This window comes from Eucalyptus grandis, chromosome 8 (genome assembly GCF_016545825.1).
Source record: "Eucalyptus grandis isolate ANBG69807.140 chromosome 8, ASM1654582v1, whole genome shotgun sequence".
Lineage (NCBI taxonomy): Eukaryota > Viridiplantae > Streptophyta > Magnoliopsida > Myrtales > Myrtaceae > Eucalyptus > Eucalyptus grandis.
This window is the reverse complement of record NC_052619.1, coordinates 7387467-7405130: the sequence shown is the minus strand read 5'-3', so window position 1 is coordinate 7405130 and position 17664 is coordinate 7387467. Positions and strand designations below refer to the sequence as shown.

Genomic DNA, 17664 nt, shown 5'->3' with positions numbered 1-17664 from the left:
CAGAGATGTTTGCTATCTGACACGTCATTCCTTTCTAGGACAAGACATCCTCCACCATTCATCTTCTAAGTCATGGCGCACTAAATGAGTGTCTACACTTTTCGACAGGAAGATATTTCGGCCGACCCGGATCTCTTTCCTGTTTTACTCCCTTGATAATCAGTCGTTCAAGTTTTCATGGATCGATATCTCAATTACTTGATGAACATGCTGCCGCATGATGAAGTTGTTAGAAGACTGTTTCATCCGGGCTAATCGTGTTGGGGGCCGTGTACCATGTATATATCCTAGGATTGGAGGGAGATTTTGTGGTTCATGTCGACAATGAGGACAATTGCGCCCACTTATGTGAGGTCCACTGTACCGACCTATAAAAGGCAATTGTCATTTTCCCTAATCAAAAGAATGTTTCATATGTAATTGACTTAGCGTGACTTTGAAAATTAAGTTTGGAAGTTATAGAAGCGATAGAGCCGTGGTCATCTAATATTCTCATTTTTGTTGGGCAATTTACAATACATACCTTTTTATATGATTTGTTATACTTCTAGTTGTGCGAAAAATGAATGATTCGAAAAAAATATATGTTCCAAAATATGTTCATATTGTTTATGAAAATAAATTAACATATTTTCATCAGTATCAAATATGTTTATATTATTATCCACAATAAATACTAATTTTTTCAAATAATGTTATTTTTCCAGTCATTTATTTCTCCTAAATAAAAAAATCCCTTTCGTCATCTAACGGAATACGACGTCAATCTATTTCCATTTCTGCAACGGATATGTACTCTAGCGATCTGCCCAAGCGAAGTTATCAAAGGGAAAAAGGTTGTCTTCTTCATCGCGCCTGAATCTCCTCCCTCTCTTCCTCCCACACCCACCCGCCCACCTCGAGGCGGCCGACTGGCCATGGCCGCCTAGAGCGCTGGAGCTCCGACGCCGCCGCGAACTGGCCTCCGCCGCCGCCGCCGCCGCCGCCGCCGCCTCTCTCCTGAATTCCGATAGATCCGAGCCACTCCACCATCAGAGAGAGAGAGAGCGATGAGGTCACTGATGCGTCTCTTCTCTCTCTACCTGTTCATTGTCTCGGCGATTCACGGCTCCTTCGTGCACCGGGCGCTCGCCGACGGCGTCACTCCGGAGGAAGCGAAGCAGCTCCGCGACGAGGTAGATTTCGATCGCTGGCCCGTCCCCTTCTATCGAGAGATTCACCGCTCCGATCGAACCCCAATCGATTTGATATTCCCTCACCACGGTTCGGCGTAGAGTCTGAATCCAAGCACTTTCTGCTCGCGGCTCATTGAATTCGGGAGCGTTCGTTCGTACTATCATGAAAATCCCGAAGCATTCCGCTGATGCTCGTGATTAAGAGATAAAAAAAAAAGTAGTCTTTATCCTCGCTATTGATCGTCACAATTGTCGCGCCGTGCGATTTAGTAGTCTGCTGAATATGACACGCAGGTTCGGGAAATGTTCTATCACGCGTTCGATGGCTACATGGAGCACGCCTTCCCCAAAGACGAGCTTAGACCTCTGTCGTGTCAAGGAGAAGATACCATCGGAAATTATGCCTTGACTCTGGTACTGCATGTGTTGAATTATTCCCCGCTGGTGCTCACCTATCTACTGTCCGTCCTTGAACTGATGGGATGTTATGATGACAATTGTTTGTTCATTTCAGATCGACTCCTTGGACATGTTGGCTTTGCTCGGCGACCGTGAACGCTTCACTAGTTCTGTGGAATGGATTGGTAAAAATCTGCGATTTGATATTGTGAGTCTTGCTCTTTCAGTATTTCTTTGTCTTGGAATTGCTGTTCTTAGTCTATTATGATATGATGGGATTAGTTTTGGACGTTGGTATACCGTGACTTACTATAGTACCGTGTTAGACAGTAGTTGTTACTCTCATGGAATAGGATTATGATCTTCAATATCAGTCTTGCGGATATGAAAAGTTAAATTTCTGGAACACAGTATAGATGCCTTGTCATCTCTGTAGGCAAGATGAGGGAGTCTAAAAAGGAGGATCATCTCTTAGGGCAAGCACTAGCGTATCCCACCAATAGGGAGAATGTAGTACCACAGTGCTACAAAGCTCCAGGATGGATGTAGCTTGAGAAATTCTGTATGATTCTGTTATTTCCTATATATATATATATATTCATTTAGGCAGACTTCCTGGACATATTGACTGAAAGTGGGTTGGCATGTTTGTTAGTTTCATTAGGGTGAAAATTGACCCTGTCACTGGTGTCTGTCTTATCTTAATTGCAGAATAAAACAGTATCTGTGTTTGAAACCACAATCAGGATCCTTGGAGGTTTGCTTTCTGCTCATCTGATTGCAAGTGATTATGCTACGGTATTGTCCACATTTAAAACTGTTTCCTTTCCTTCTCAATACTTGTTTCTCAGTGAGAGAAAAGGTTTGCTATTCAATCAAACTGTTGAGAGAACTCCGGAATTCTTTGATTTTGTATATATGTAGAATCATGAGGTTTGACTGTGATTGGTAGTATAAAGTATTCTCTTCTTTTCGATTTTGGTCGACAGAACCTATTTAGTTCTCCCTTTTGATCATCAAATGACTTTTCAAGATGTAATGTAAAGCACACCCTATCTATAAAAATCCATGAGATTTGGGATCAAGACAACAGTTATCAATTTTCTGATACACTTCTTCACAACTTCATTTCCAATTGAATGTCTGAGGACATGTCTTATCCTAATTTTAATTTGATTAATTTGTAAGTGGAAACTCCACAGTTATGAATAATGCTGGAAATTTCTGTCATTTAGATGAGTTGATCTGTGTTATCTGTTGTTTGTCAGCATCTATGTCATAATGTGTACAATGTGCATGTCAAATTGTCCTGGACCTTGAGCATTTATTAATGTGTTCGATTGAAAATTCATTGAGATTTTAGTTTAGACTTTTCTTTTTGTGTCCGTTAACTGTACCCGTAGTCTGAATTCAAATCTCCGACTGAAAATGACCACCCTGATATGCAGATGATTTGACAGATCATGTTGCTTTTTTCAAGTATCAGTAAGTATAAGCTAAATCTACATGTTTTATAACCATTGTCAAAGAATCCTATGAGGGGCAGAAGAGCAGTGTGCTTTTCATGTAGCTTGATGCTTTTCACTGAGAGTTTGCTGAAGCCATTTTCCAGTTGGTGGTCGGATATAAACATGAAAACAACTGGTCACCAGAATCTTTCTATTATTTAAGCCTTGCTTTAAGATGTTGAGCTGATATGGTTTATGTTTGCAAGTTCATTGATAGTTGCTAATATTGATGCCATGGTCTAATTTCTTATTTAAGTTAAGTTTCTTAAAGAATGGTATTAATTCTAAAATGAGGGGCATGCCAATGTCATAAACTACACAGAAGTCTGAGAGGATCCTCTGCTGCTGTGAGGATATTTTATTTCCCTGATTGATGCTATATGATGTGAACTCAACTTTTTTGGGTGGGGTCCTACATGTATGTTGTTTGTAGGGAATGAGAATCCCTTCGTATGAAGATCAATTGCTGCACCTAGCTGAGGATCTTGCGAGGAGACTGTTGCCTGCATTTGACACTCCAACAGGTGCTTCAGTTGGATAAACTATTTCCTCATGCAGACTGATTACGTACTAATGATTGTTGCCTAATCATTTACTGAACTATGATTTAGTATCTTATGGTGGTCTTATAACCTTGTTGCTGCAGGAATACCATTTGGGTCTGTTAACCTTATGCATGGAGTTGATGAACAAGAAAGCAAGGCAAGTCTCTGTGCATCTGATCTACTGGATGACACTGTATTCACTTCTGAAGTCGAAAAGTTGTTTTCTGTTGTGGTGAATGGTAAAATTCATCTGGGTCTGTCAACCTTATACATTTTCTAATGCACTTGGTTTTGACATATACGATTGGTCATTTTCTGAACTCTTAATTGAGGCACGTTGTGACTGAAGTAGCTTTTGACTGATTTTTGAAAGAAATGTGTTTCATTGATTGCTTGTTCAACAGCTTTATGTTGTCAACTATTGTGTGTTTGTGTGCGCGTGCATATGTGGGTGGTTCGGTGGGTGAAAAGTTGCTCTATTTTCTGTCTTGCTATTATCAGTCAGCAAAACTTATACCTGCATAGCCTGTTGATAGATCACTTCAACAGCTGGAGGTGGGACTTTGACCCTGGAATTTGGGGTGCTAAGCCGCTTGGCAAACAATCCAAGTAAGTACCACCACAGTTTTTGGCATTAACCTTTTTTTCTTATGCTGTTTGTGCATAGAAACTATTTTGTGATTGACAAGTCCTCTGTAAAGATAAAACCCACACCACGCCATCATCACTTTACTTGCCGAATGCAATTTCACTAAGAATGCAGTTATACGCAGGATTTTGACCAGTGCCTTGGAAACCAAGTTGCATTTTAACCACAAAGAGGAAAGGTATAGAATTCATGTTGCATCTTGGCATTCTGGTTGCTGCCTAAGCAAAGTCAACATAATTTGGCATCAGCCATGCTGTTGAACATCAGTAGTGATCTGTCGTTAATTTTAGTAAAAGTGGAGAAAGTATCTTGTGAAAAATGGAGAATGAGACAAATCCTTTGGGTATGAGGTTGATGTGAACATTCCTTCATAGTTAGGATATGGCGCATTGTAAAAGGCTTGGTATTTGCCGAATGCTTTCTGGTTTAGCGACCTCAGGTTTTCCCAGCAACCTTAGTTTACCCATCTTATTGCATGACATTCTTTTACTGTGAATCATAAAAATAGGTCCAAGGACAACAGATGCTGTGCTGATGTAGCAAAGAATGAATTCTTGAATGTGCGCTATGGCTGCACTGTAAAGAATCATTATGGTTTCAGATTGAAACAACCTAAGTTAATAACTTTATTTACCAACCTGTTCTAGCTGTTAATCTTCTTTTGGTTTTATGCTATCCCTGTCCTTGCTTGAGCTTGTTCTTTATCTACCACTTTCTCGCAACTCCTCACTTGCATGTCTCATGCTCGTTATTATCTTTCTGGAAGGGCAGTTTATGAGGAAGTGACAAAGAATGCAGTCCGTGGGCTTTGGGCACGCCGGTCAAAGCTCAACCTAGTTGGTGCTCATATTAATGTATTCACTGGAGAATGGACGCAGAAGGTAATACTCATTGTTAGATTATTATGTTTCTATTGTTTAGTATATGTGATGTTTTGCATTTAGTAGCATTACTAATTTTCCCCCTTTTGGCAAGGCCTAGATACTCATTATATTCTATAATGTGGAAGTGCTAAATCTATGATTCTCAAGGGTCAAAAGCTGTCAAAATTTGATATTGCTGCGGTTTCTTGAAGGCTCCTCTACTATTCTACGTGCTAATACACAGAAAAGCAGTTCATAAACATCCTCTATATATTTTCAATACCTACTTGTCATCTTAAGATTTTTTGAGTATCTCTCTCTGTGATGATGACGCCATTCATTTCATCTTTTCGATTTAGTTAAGATCTAAACCTGTCATGTGCCATCTTTTAATTAGTACATTCAAATTCAGTTGTTTACTTGTTTGGACAACTATTTCCAAGCTAGCCGCTGAGAATGAACACGGTTGTGTAGTATGCTAATAAATTGCAAACCTTGTCTTTTCATCATATTGGAAATTTTGCAGGATAAAAAGAACAGTCTTTGTGCTGCCAAAATGTGGCCATTAAATTTTTTGTTCTTTCTTCCCTTTTCTGTTATCTGCCAATTGAGTTTCTGTTAAGCATTGGATTTACAAATATAAATCAACATTATCTGTTATTATTTTTTTTTTTTGTCTACTTCTGGCTTTATTGCAGTGCATATACTTTGAATTGGTATAGGATTATCTAAGTGAGGCATGCTTGTCAATTGACCTGTAAAATGCACCTTAACTTCTTGTGCAAAAAGTTGGGATCCTGCGACACTGTTTAGCATTCAAGTTATTCAATGCTAATGTTTCTGTGGGTGTTATCAGTGTTTTGTCTTTTTAATGCTTTGCAGGATGCTGGAATTGGGACAAGTATAGACTCTTTTTATGAGTATCTTCTGAAGGTTAGCATTCGTGTTTTATTTTTCGTTTCTTCTAGTTGATATTGAGGTGTGTTTTGATATAATTTGGTTTGTGCTTGGCTCTATTCATTGGTGATCTATCTCATCTCCAGCAAATCCATGAATGTACTTTTTCCCTGTTGGTGGCCTAAGGCTCTTAAAATTAATGATCCCTTGCTTATAGCTGTCCTCTTAATGACACTTCCTTCCTCAAGTCGCTTCTCTTTGAGAATGAACTCCTGGATCGATAAATCTAGAATTGCATGGCTGTTGTCTTGTTTAAAATACTGCTTGCAGTGGCTATTCTAATTGCATGTTACTTGCAATGACTCTAAAATCATCAGGTCGGCATGTTTTTCGCTGTTCTTGAAAACATAGACATGCACTGATGAAGAAATTAACTTACCTTTTTAACTGACAAGTCTTGATTTCTTTGCTTTTCTTTGGATATTCATCTGGATACAGGCTTATTTGTTGTTTGGCGAGGACGAGTATTTATATATATTCCAAGAAGCTTATGGCGCTGCCATGCACTATCTACACAACGATCCTTGGTAAAAGCTTGTGGCTATCATGTGCCACTATGTAAATATACGAACCTCTTACCTATTTTTGCTTTGTTTGCTTGTTCTTTCCATTTAGGGATGTTGTGTGGCTAATGGTTGTCCTGATTCTCTTGTAGGTATGTAGAGGTAAATATGGATTCTGCTGCAATTGTGTGGCCTCTGTTCAACAGTTTGCAGGCATTCTGGCCTGGCCTTCAGGTGCTCATTTGTACCTTTATTGCTTAAAATCTAATTTGTGATGTAGATATTTTTCCCTTAATAGCTTTTGCATGCTTTGGAAGGTTTTGGCTGGGGATATTGACCCTGCTATTCGAACTCATGCGGCCTTCTTCAGTGTCTGGAAAAGATATGGTTTCACACCAGAGGGTTTCAACCTCGCAACACTGAATGTTCAGGTATGCCAAATAAAGTTGAATAGTATTACTTGATATCAAAGTCCCATTTTACATATAATATGCAAAGCTCATCACCACCTTAGTTCATTGTTGAATGTCTGCCAAAAATGGTGCTTGTCTCAAGTGTCTTGTCCAATAGTGAGCTCTCTTGGATCTGTCTACTACTAGTAGACAGTAGAGGAGCCACACTGATATTGATCAGGCAAGTATTTGGGTCTTTAGAACTGCTATTTTGGCTACTTTATACAGCAATCTTAGTATTTACCTCATTCACACGTGCGGCACTACAAAGACAAGTTGGATTAGAGTTCTTAGATCTCTCTTAATTTGCCTGGTGGCATATAACAAGACATTTTATGATATCATCATTTTATTAGTCCATCAGCATTTGGTTTATCTGAGTTAGATCATCTATTTATTTGTTAATTTGTCTTTTTGTATTTTGCCCGCTTATCATCTGATCTTTGTAAACAGGGGCGTGTAGCATGATACCTTTAACTTCTACATTGCCCAATATCCTAAAATTTTTCCTTCCTTCCTTCCCATTTTCAGCAAGGCCAGAAAAGTTACCCATTGCGTCCAGAGTTAATGGAAAGTACATATTGGCTCTTCAAAGCAACTAGAGATCCAAGGTTAGCTCGAATTTATTGACAATGGAGATGCTTTTCTGTTCCCTTATGTTGATTTTTCTCTAAAATAGCCCATTTGGTGCTTCTCCTGTGGCATATACTTAATGTGATCCTCATAGAAAGAATTTTAGTTTACGTTACTTGAAGTCTCTGTATAGAGTGATTTTATCTTGCCGAACTCCAATTTTTAATAATAATTTTTCCTCAGCAGTGATGCATTTAATAAGATTTGTTGTTAGAAGTAAAAGGTTTTGTTTTGTTTTGTTTTGTTTTGTTTTTTGTTTTGTTTTTTGTTTTTTTTTTATTGTTTTTTTGTTTCTTTTGTTTTGTTTTTTTGTTTCTTTTGTTTGTTTTTTTTTTTTTTTTTTTTTTTTTTTTGTTTTTGTTTTGTTTTGTTTTTGTTTTGTTTTGTTTTGTTTTGTTTTTGTTTTGTTTTGTTTTTATGTTTTGTTTTGTTTTTTTTTTTTTTTTTTTGTTTTTTTTTTTTTATGTTCATTGTTCATTTCTTAATGGAGGGCCTGAGTTTTGGCTCTGCAAACTCTTGCTCAATGTATGGAACTCTATATGCTACATTGGGGTGGTGAGGATTTGGGTACTTGTCTTAAGGTTTGAAACAGCTGCTCTTCAGGACCCATCTATAATCTAATACCAAAGACTGGTATGTGGGGATGGGCATTTTTCATGCGTCCCACACCTTTAATGACTATGGATTTTGAGGAGATATATCCGGATGGAACCTATTGATGGAATAGGAATAGACATAGTATTTTTTATGAGGTGCTAGGCTGTATTATGCTAATTCCAATTCTTGATGACTATGGATTTTGAGGAGATATATCCAGATGGAACCTATTGATGGAATAGGAATAGACATAGTATTTTTTATGAGGTGCTAGGCTGTATTATGCTAATTCCAATTCTTGAGGTGCCAGGCTAGTGCTAATTCCAACCTTCTTACTAGAAATAACGGCTGTTATATTTGATCTTCCTAGTTAGCTTAATTGAGTTTCTAGTACTTCCTTGTAGATATCTTGATGCTGGACGTGACATGGTTGCTAGCTTGCAATATGGTGCCCGATGCCCATGTGGCTATTGTCATATATCGGATGTAGAGTTTCACAAGCAAGAAGACCATATGGAGAGCTTTTTCCTGGCAGAAACAGTGAGGATTTGTTATCTGTGACTTCACTTTCCATTTTCTTTCCTCTTTCTATAGAGTATATTTATTTTATTATTCTAAATGCACATGAAATTTGGGCTTAGATGTTTAAATCATGAATTTTGGGAGTCTTAACTTGTAGATCTGGATTAAATATATTGTGCAGCTTTGTTCATGCCTTTGCCATACAGTTGCTAATGGCATAGGGTGAAATTGAAGAATCCTTACGGGTTGAGCAAAGGATATTAAGTGGAATGATTTTCAATATATAAAATTTTGCCATGGGAACTCATTCTTTCAATATATAAAATATAGCACTGCAAACCCCTGTTGTATGTTGTGTGTTCTATCTATGAAATTTTTAATTTTAGTATGTCAATGACTTAAGTTCTTGGCCAAATGTGTGTGCCCACACACACACACACATTTGACTTGGCGGATTGAATGAAGGGAAGCAACACATGTATAAGAATTTTCACTTGATAGGTAGTGATGGACATCCATGAGGTTGTGACATATATGTTTGTTTACATGTGCACCACATCTTAAATCTACACTTCTGAACCATGCATTTTGTTTACCTTTTAATTTAATGTGAATCAGGTAAAATATTTATGGCTTCTGTTTGATTTGGCTGCTGGTCCAGATAACCTTGTTGAGAATGGTCCATACAAGTAAGTCTGGCAGAGAGACAGCTTGTTATTTTAACTTGAAGAGCATATTGTGTATTGGTTGTCTAAATGTTTTAACAACTTTATGATTATTGTCTCTTATTAGGTATGTTTTTAGCACTGAAGGCCACTTACTACCTGCAACTCCTCAAATATCTCTAGTGCGGGAGCACTGTTCATACTTGGGGGCGTACTGCAGGAGTGGGGATTCAAGACAGAAATCTTATACTTCTGATACCTCATTTAGTGAGCAGAAAAACTACACTAAAGAATATGGGGGTCGGATACACACATATCTCCCCTCTGATACATCGTATACTTCTGCACCATTCTCAGGTTTCATCAAGGTTGGTGCACGTCCTTATTTGCTAATCCTTTTAAATGCGTTGAACTTATTCTGCATGAACCGTACTGCTCTTGTCAAGGATTTTGTTGTTTGTGTCTGTATTCCTGTTGACCTTGGGTGAATGGTTACAAATTTCTTAATGTGGAAAGGATTGTGGTATATTCTCATCCTTCATATTTTTGGATATCTGTTCGACACCCTTAAGTATGCTTCCCGCGATGATTTTTAGACAAGATTGTGTTGGAGCTGCTTCTTTTTAAGGTTACTCTTTTACCATGTTAAAGAGGAACAATCAAACAGGTGATTTGAGTTAATTTTGTCCTACAGGGGGTTTGTCCAGGACTAACCCATGGACAGAAGTTTGGCATTTCGTACCTGAATCCTACTTACACCCATGATGATAACAGTGACTACAAAGACCGAGACCGAGGAGAACATAGTGTGGAAGAGAGACATTCGATAGTCATTGATGCTGATCAGGATGATGGAAAAGAACAATCTGACAACAGCGAGTACAAGGAAGACATTCGGGAATCTGTGGACAGCGGATCACAAAATGTAAAAGATCCTGCATTCCAGGTCATGGTTTTTAACGATGATGATGGAAATAGACTAACTGATGACAGCAATTACAATCAACATGACCGTGAATCAGGCGATAAAAGATTAGAAAGTCATTTTCCTCAAAGATGACAAAGGTGTTCGAGTTGATACAATCTTGCAGTTGCCAGAAACAAAAGTGACAGTGTAACCACAGTTTGGATGTTAGCTGACCTCCCAATGCACCGACATAGGAACATGTGCAGCTCGATTGTGCTCTACTGGAGGTCTTGATGAATTTTTGGCTTGGGATGGTCCGTGAATTAGAAAGAGGCTCAAACGACTTGGCTTTTGTGCAATGGGATTGCCTGCTAATGGGGAATGGATCCTTGATTGTGGGTTACACGTGATAAATGTGGAGACATTGGATGATTCACAATTTTCGTTGGTCAATTAGAGCCCCTACACTTCGCAGGATACATATTTATTTGTTAGTAAATTGGGTAAATCATCCATGGGTTGTCGTTATTTTATCAGAAGTGTTATATGCTAGCTGAGCTGAGATGGCACTTGGTAAAGTGATTTTGTACACTTATAGAGGAACTCTTCAAAAGATTGTTAATGGTATTTAGACTGTATAAAGCGAAGCATCGGCCCTTGAACAATTGAATTCTTGTTAGGTTGAACCTTAAATTTTTTTTTTTTTTTTTTGGGGAAACTTTAACAGAGTGAATTGGTACTCTTCTGACCTAAGTCTAGTCCTAGTTTTAAACCAGAGTTTTCACTGTCGATCCATGTCGAGTTCTGCTTTTGAACCGGCCGCAATGCTGCATTCTGATTGCCAAAAGCTGTGCTAATACGAAATAAAAAGATAGTGAACGTTCAATAAAACAAGCAGTGGTTTCGAGTTCATACTATAGGCATGAGGGGCCAGTCCTATTATCAATTGCTATTGAGAATTCTCTAGCAGGGCTCTTATGAGGTCCGGATACCGACACCAATGATATCAGATTGACACTTACTAGGTTGTGCCCATCGTACACCTCTAGATTTGTGCTTACTTTATCTGTAGAATCTGGTGAAGAACCGGTAATATTGATAGCTAAAGATAGACAAGAATTCACAAAATTCACTGGGAACATGACGTGTAGTAAGGTCGCAGGTGAGCTGAAGATCCAGTTTGAAGGCATTTGCTCTGCAGTGTATCGCACAAACCTTACTTTTGTACTTTGGTTACGTGTGCATGTATAAAAAGCCACCAGTCAACCAATAGAGATTCTAAAGGGGAACTTAGCGGCAATTGCTGAACAACGTACCCATAGTGGACAATGCGAATGTCGAATAATTTTTTGATAAGTAGAAAGTTGAATTGATAAGACTCGATGACAATCAAAAACCGATGGAGAAAGCAAACATTGGATGAAAATGCCAATATATTTTCACCCATTTCCCTCCTACAGTACTTTACATGTAAGGCAGTATCTATCTGTGCGCCGTCCTCCTTTCATTCAGAAAGAAAGATCACTAGGTAAAGAAGACATCAGGCAGATGCCCAAACCAACAAAAGAGCAGCTGCCAAATTTTCAAAGACAAACTGCAAAATGTAAATAACTTCCCTTTCGTGACTAGAGAGTCCTTTCAGAAACTTCAACAAGTCTCCACCGTGGAGACCTACATCAAGATTGAAAATTCTCCAAGAACCCGAGCTGGAGAATCTCTTTTTTCCGAGGCAAATCAATCTTCTTTACCTTTGGGATGTTCTCAAACACCATAACCCAAGCCCCTAGCTTCTGATTCTTTCATTATTCTCAGCTTCTTGCAGGACAAAATGAACATTCTGCAATGGTAATTGCTTTTGACATGAGCTTATGGAAAGGCAAAGGAGTAGTTAATTGTCATAGAGAGAGAAAAAGAGAGACTTACTCCCATGGAACATCTCCAACCAACATCCAGTCACCATCTTTGTCTTCATAGGTAGGTGCATATTCAGATCCTTTGTAGCCTTCTCTTTCAGAATAGTCACCTGAAAAAATAGCAACACCCACAAGACAAAGTCAGATCTTCAATAGATTAACGACCTTCTTCTGGCACTCCTTAGACCATAAGACTGAATATACCCATCTTCTTTATACACAATAGGTACAATGGACCAGCTCAATCCATATGGGGTAGGGTCTAGGACTGACTTTAAACAATTTAGTTGATCGCTGGTGTTTGTAAAATGGATTTTCACTAGGTCTAGTCACAAATGTCATATAATATCCACAAGCAGTTAATGCAATGACATAGGCAAAGGTTCTATTCAAGTAACTACGATTTTAACTATCCCCTAAACTATGACAATCATAAAACCATATGGTAATGCTAGATCTTTGCCAGAAGACTGCGAAATGTAGTTCATAATCACATAAATGCAAAATAAATATGAATGGTTGGGCTTACCTATGGTGAGTTTGAACATGTTCTCCAAAGCCTTCAGGAGCTCTGGATAACCACCATAAACCTTGAGATCGATCTTTCTGAGATAAGGGGCTCCATCAACACTTACTTTCACGTAAATACCAGGGCCCTCTGCTTCCGCCTTCTTCGGCTGAAGAGCACTCTTTCGGTAGGATCGGACAGGCGGCCATCCCACGATCTGTGCTCTGCAACACATTTTAAACCCCACAACTAAGTTCATGAACATCTAGACCCATCAAGAGTAGGGTGTATTCTGCTATATATGACCCTACGAGCAATCCTAAACTCACTAAAATTAGAATTTTTTTTTTATGACCCCTAAATTTCTTACTTTCGTCCAAGTTACATTAAACAAAACAACACCAAAAATCATCACCTAATTAATAAACTACTCTGGAATTTGCAAAAAACTAACGAAAATTGCTACAAAAAGAACCCAATCACAAGCTGATTCTTGGGACTGCAAACAAAGCAGCTATACTTATGATTAAATAGGACCAATTGCAATTATCCCCAGGAGATGAATCAAACAGCTACCGGAAAAAACCCTAACAGAGGAAAACGAAACGTTGCAATTCATGAGCAATCTATAGCTTACTTAGGGGCGGGAGCAGATTCATGGTCTTCATCATGGTGAGGAGCAACACAGCTACCCTTTGAAGATCCAGACACATCGCTCGACTCAGAGAACAGCCTCTTGCCGGTCCTCGATTTCTTCTGGCCAGATTCCTCCGTCCCCGGCAACCCCAACCTGAGCTCTGTCTCCTCCAGGTTGAGGAGATCCTTCCCGAACACTCCATCCCCAACCCCTCTCTCCATTTCTCGAAACTCCATCAAAAAAGCTCAAATCTTTCAGCACCTAAACTTCCCCCCACCTTTCAAGAGAAAAGACCCTTTTCTTCCCTGATGAAACAGTCCCCGACCCAAGACCCAGATCACACCAAAGCCTCCAAAAAGTCAAGACCCAGAGAGAAATGCGAGCAGAAGAGGAACTTGGGCGGTGGGTTCCTGTTCTTTATAGCGATGACAGAGGGGGGAAAAAGGGCATAAAGGCGCCAACTTTTTCGCTAGACAAAGAAAGGTGAGGAGTTGTAAAGCTCGGGTGGGTGTTTGTTCGTTCGATGGGCATGAATTGAGGACAAAGAAAAGGCGGAGCTGTCGGGTGACAAAGGCAGCAGCTTTGAGGCAGGCTGCTCCCCCTTCTGGGGGACAGGAGTGGGGCACAAGCTCGGCCACTTGATGGGGCGACTTTGGGGACTCAGTCGGACGGTCAAGGTTGGGTTCTGGTGGGGCCCCTCCCTCCGCCTGGGTGAGATGAAATCAGAGCGTCCGTTTTGATCGGCCCCCGTACCCACCTTGTCCTCGACAAGATCGATTGTTTGGTGGTAGTATATACAGTTCTTTACAGGAATATTTGACAGGGATTGGGTATTGAAGTATTTAACTCACCCCCATTTTCATCAAAGAGGCAAAAATTATCATAAATCATCCGATTGAATTTTAAGTGGTGAACCTCCCAATTTATTACACTTTGCTTCTTCTTTTTTTCTGTTAATTGTTCGATTTCTATACGTGATTTAGTTGTTATGACTAAAAATATCGCATTTTATTTAACATTTAAGTAAACATTTCCATGCATGTAAAAAGCACAATTTTTTTGTTCTTTTTTTCTGTCGAGATCCTATCGCTACACGTATTAGCTTTCTCAAAGAAAGAATTTTTCAAGAAACCTACCTTTTTCCCTTACGTTTTTGATATATTTATAGATTTATTGTCAAGAAAAATTTCAAAAACAATTGAACACATGCGACTTTTAAGATGGTAAGATTTTTATATACATGTCACCATCAACGCTCTTTTTTATTGTGATTTATTGACACATAAGCAGGTGAGTAGATGAAATAAAAGTATCAATTTCGATATATCGATTATACATGATACAAAAAAAAAAGACACTTTATTGGAAATGGGAGTCGTTTAGATGTTTAACGAGTATTTCCAACATCTATTAAAAGAATTCTAAGAGAAAACATCAACTTTTTCATGTCGTCGTTGTTGGGGCAGTGCAACCCAAAATGGGGGGACGAAATGGGGAGAGCATTTAAGTGGGTCATCGAACTTTGAGCTACATTGCATGTGGCATTTCGAAGGTCATTTTATATGGTCGTCTCTTATCATCTTCTCATCAAGATATGATCAATAACTCCAAACAAGTGCCTTATAGATAATCTCATTTTAGCTTTTTTTTTATATAAAAAATATTTATTTAATTAGTGCATTCTTTTTTCCTTTTTTTTTTTTATACTCTTATTCCTTTTCAGATAAAATATAATTTTTAATTTAGCATTTGAAAGACGGTGAAATCTGGCATCGGATTCCTCAGTCCATTGAACAGGGATAGATGTTAATAGTTCAGAAACATTGTTTGACCGAATCCCTAAGCTAAGATCATGGGGGTACTAGCTAAGTAATTAATTTTCTGAAGGCGAGCAGAACATCATAATTAGCACGAAATGACATGGTTGACTCATTAAAGAGGAAAGGTTGACTAGAGTTCATATGGAAGATTCGAAGAACATGTTCATACGTCATTTCTTTAATATGGTTTGGTTTGATTCTGAACATATTAATAATTTGAAAAATTTTCTTCATACGAAAGATTATCTACGAATCATAGACACTTTTCCAGAGCCTTCTTATCATGGCAGACACTCTCTGACATGCTCCGACAAACTCTCAACAAGTTATGGTTAACTCTCTCGACACTCTTCGACATGAGAATCTGAAATTTGACATGCACGAGATTATAAAAAAAAAAAAATCAATAAATAAGGAGTTAAAATGTAAATATGTAAAAAAAATAAATAAAAAATAAATAAATAAAAGAGAATAGAAGAAAAAGCTAGTATTATCTTCTCTTTTGATTCTCACTCCCTAACACACAATTTCCCCTCGCCCTTGACCCTAAGTTTGTGTTTTCTCTTCTCTCCCAATGCGCTAGTCTAGAATGTGGATTGCTTGTTTTTTTCCTCCAAGTTTTATGGATTATTGGAATGGAATGTAGTTGAATTTGTCAAATTAAAACAACTAATGATATTAATAAATGGTAGATTAATGTTTTTAGTGTAAATTCGTTCTAAAATCGTTTTATTATTTATTTATTTTTGAATTTGAATCAAATTAATTTGATTGAAATAATCATAAAAATGATAATATATAATGTATCATAACATGTTAGAATTATCTATTTTTTTAGAAATGACATGTTGACGTATTGTGTCATATCGTCTTGTCTCACATGTCATGTATCGTTGTCAGTGCTACTTATAAGATTTTCTGTATCGCTTAAAAAAATTAGTGAACGAAAAACATATCAACAACAATCTCTATCTAATTTTTTTCATTGATGATGAAAATAATCTTCGTTCATTTTAGTAAAACATGTAAGTAATCATTTTTAAGAATCAGTTGTCCAAATCGTTGATTTCCCAAAAGACAAACGCAATCTAAAATGAAACTTTTTTTCGTTCCCTTCTTTTTCAATTTTTTTTTTTAATGGAAAGCATCATGGGAACAATCAATAGCAATACTGAGGATCAACATCGAGAGATAAATATTAATATAAAAAAGAATGACGCGATGTGAGATAACTGAACAGTTTCACCTAAAATTGTTAATGACTTTCAATCTATGATTTTTCTCTTGCTGATAAAAGTTCTTGATTTTCATCGTTCGTGAGGGATAAAATCTCATCGAACAGTAAATTTTTTTCTCGAGCATGAATGATCTTTTTTTTAGGGGGGAGGAGATACGGGGAGAGAAAAGACTTGCAATTGCAAATTGGATTGCAAAAGAAAATCTTAACTTAGAAAATTCTTTTCATTAGCCAAGTCACACTTCAATTGTCCACATGTCTTAACTTCATTTAGCCTCTCCAGTTACATCGCTCTATATATGTATATATAATAAGAGGGATGGTATCCTATGTTATGATATGAGGCCCTCTTTATTGGCATTACTCGTTATTAAAATTGGCAACTTATGGACAGGACTTTAATAGACTGGCAACTCCCTCATTATTTAAATATTGAAGGGACAGCAAGTATAATTGAACTTTTCTATGGACCACTTTGTTAGTTGGCGAGCCTCATCCAAGGATAACAATACTGAACCATTGTCGGTGCATAAAAATATATGTATTTGTATACATATGTATGTGTATAAATATATATTTTCAAATAATTTCTTGAATTCACTGACAAATGATATTATGAGGAATTTGTTGCAAGTGCATTGCTCATTGCAAGAATGACTTGGTAGAGGTGGTAAGAGAGTGGATTATTCTTATCTGTTTAGGTTGTTTTAGAGAGATTTGGATTGGTAAGCTCGGTGTGGGGTTTGTTAGGATAACACGGCCTAATCTTTGACCCTTTCTAGTGAGCTTGGTGTTGGCCCTTACTCTTCGATACGTGACAACTCATGATTGGCCTATGTGTCCGTGAAACCTGACCGTCTATTTACCTCCTGCTCTCTATGCCGGGATCTATAAACTAATCTCTTCGATGTTCTCACTCTAGTACCCCATCATTTCATTCATTTATGGGGGACCTTTGGATGTCTGGACTTCATCACCTCTATTGACCCTCACATCTCCGGACTTTGCCCCACGAGCGAACCAGAAATTCTCCATAGTAAGTGATTCGTCATTCCTCGTTCTTGTTCTGCTGCTGCCCGATGCTAGTCCTTTCGCATGATTTGAGAACCGCCGGAGTAAACTTCCTCAACAACTTTGGCAAAAAATTCTCCTCGACAATCATCCATAAATATGA

General features: G+C 38.0%; 2 protein-coding genes across 2 annotated transcripts; one reads left to right on the top strand and one right to left on the bottom strand.

Moving 5' to 3' along the window:
* The first annotated feature begins 826 nt into the window (after positions 1–826).
* LOC104456139 (alpha-mannosidase I MNS4) lies at positions 827–11061 on the top strand. The gene is made up of 17 exons (XM_010070873.3): positions 827–1175; positions 1470–1589; positions 1690–1782; positions 2286–2372; positions 3516–3606; positions 3729–3784; positions 4164–4236; positions 5048–5157; positions 6022–6072; positions 6535–6623; positions 6752–6833; positions 6917–7030; positions 7583–7662; positions 8686–8821; positions 9422–9492; positions 9596–9836; positions 10163–11061. The coding sequence occupies exons 1-17, from the start codon at positions 1050–1052 to the stop codon at positions 10526–10528; spliced, it is 1986 nt and encodes a 661-aa protein (XP_010069175.1). The 5' UTR covers positions 827–1049; the 3' UTR covers positions 10529–11061.
* Positions 11062–11697: 636 nt separating this feature from the next.
* LOC104456138 (auxin-induced protein 22B) lies at positions 11698–13990 on the bottom strand. The gene is made up of 4 exons (XM_010070872.3): positions 13434–13990; positions 12818–13020; positions 12299–12398; positions 11698–12212 (listed from the first exon to the last, which is right to left on the bottom strand). Exons 1-4 carry the CDS (start codon positions 13667–13669, stop codon positions 12137–12139), a joined length of 615 nt encoding a protein of 204 aa, XP_010069174.1. The 5' UTR covers positions 13670–13990; the 3' UTR covers positions 11698–12136.
* Between the last annotated feature and the right edge of the window lie 3674 nt (positions 13991–17664).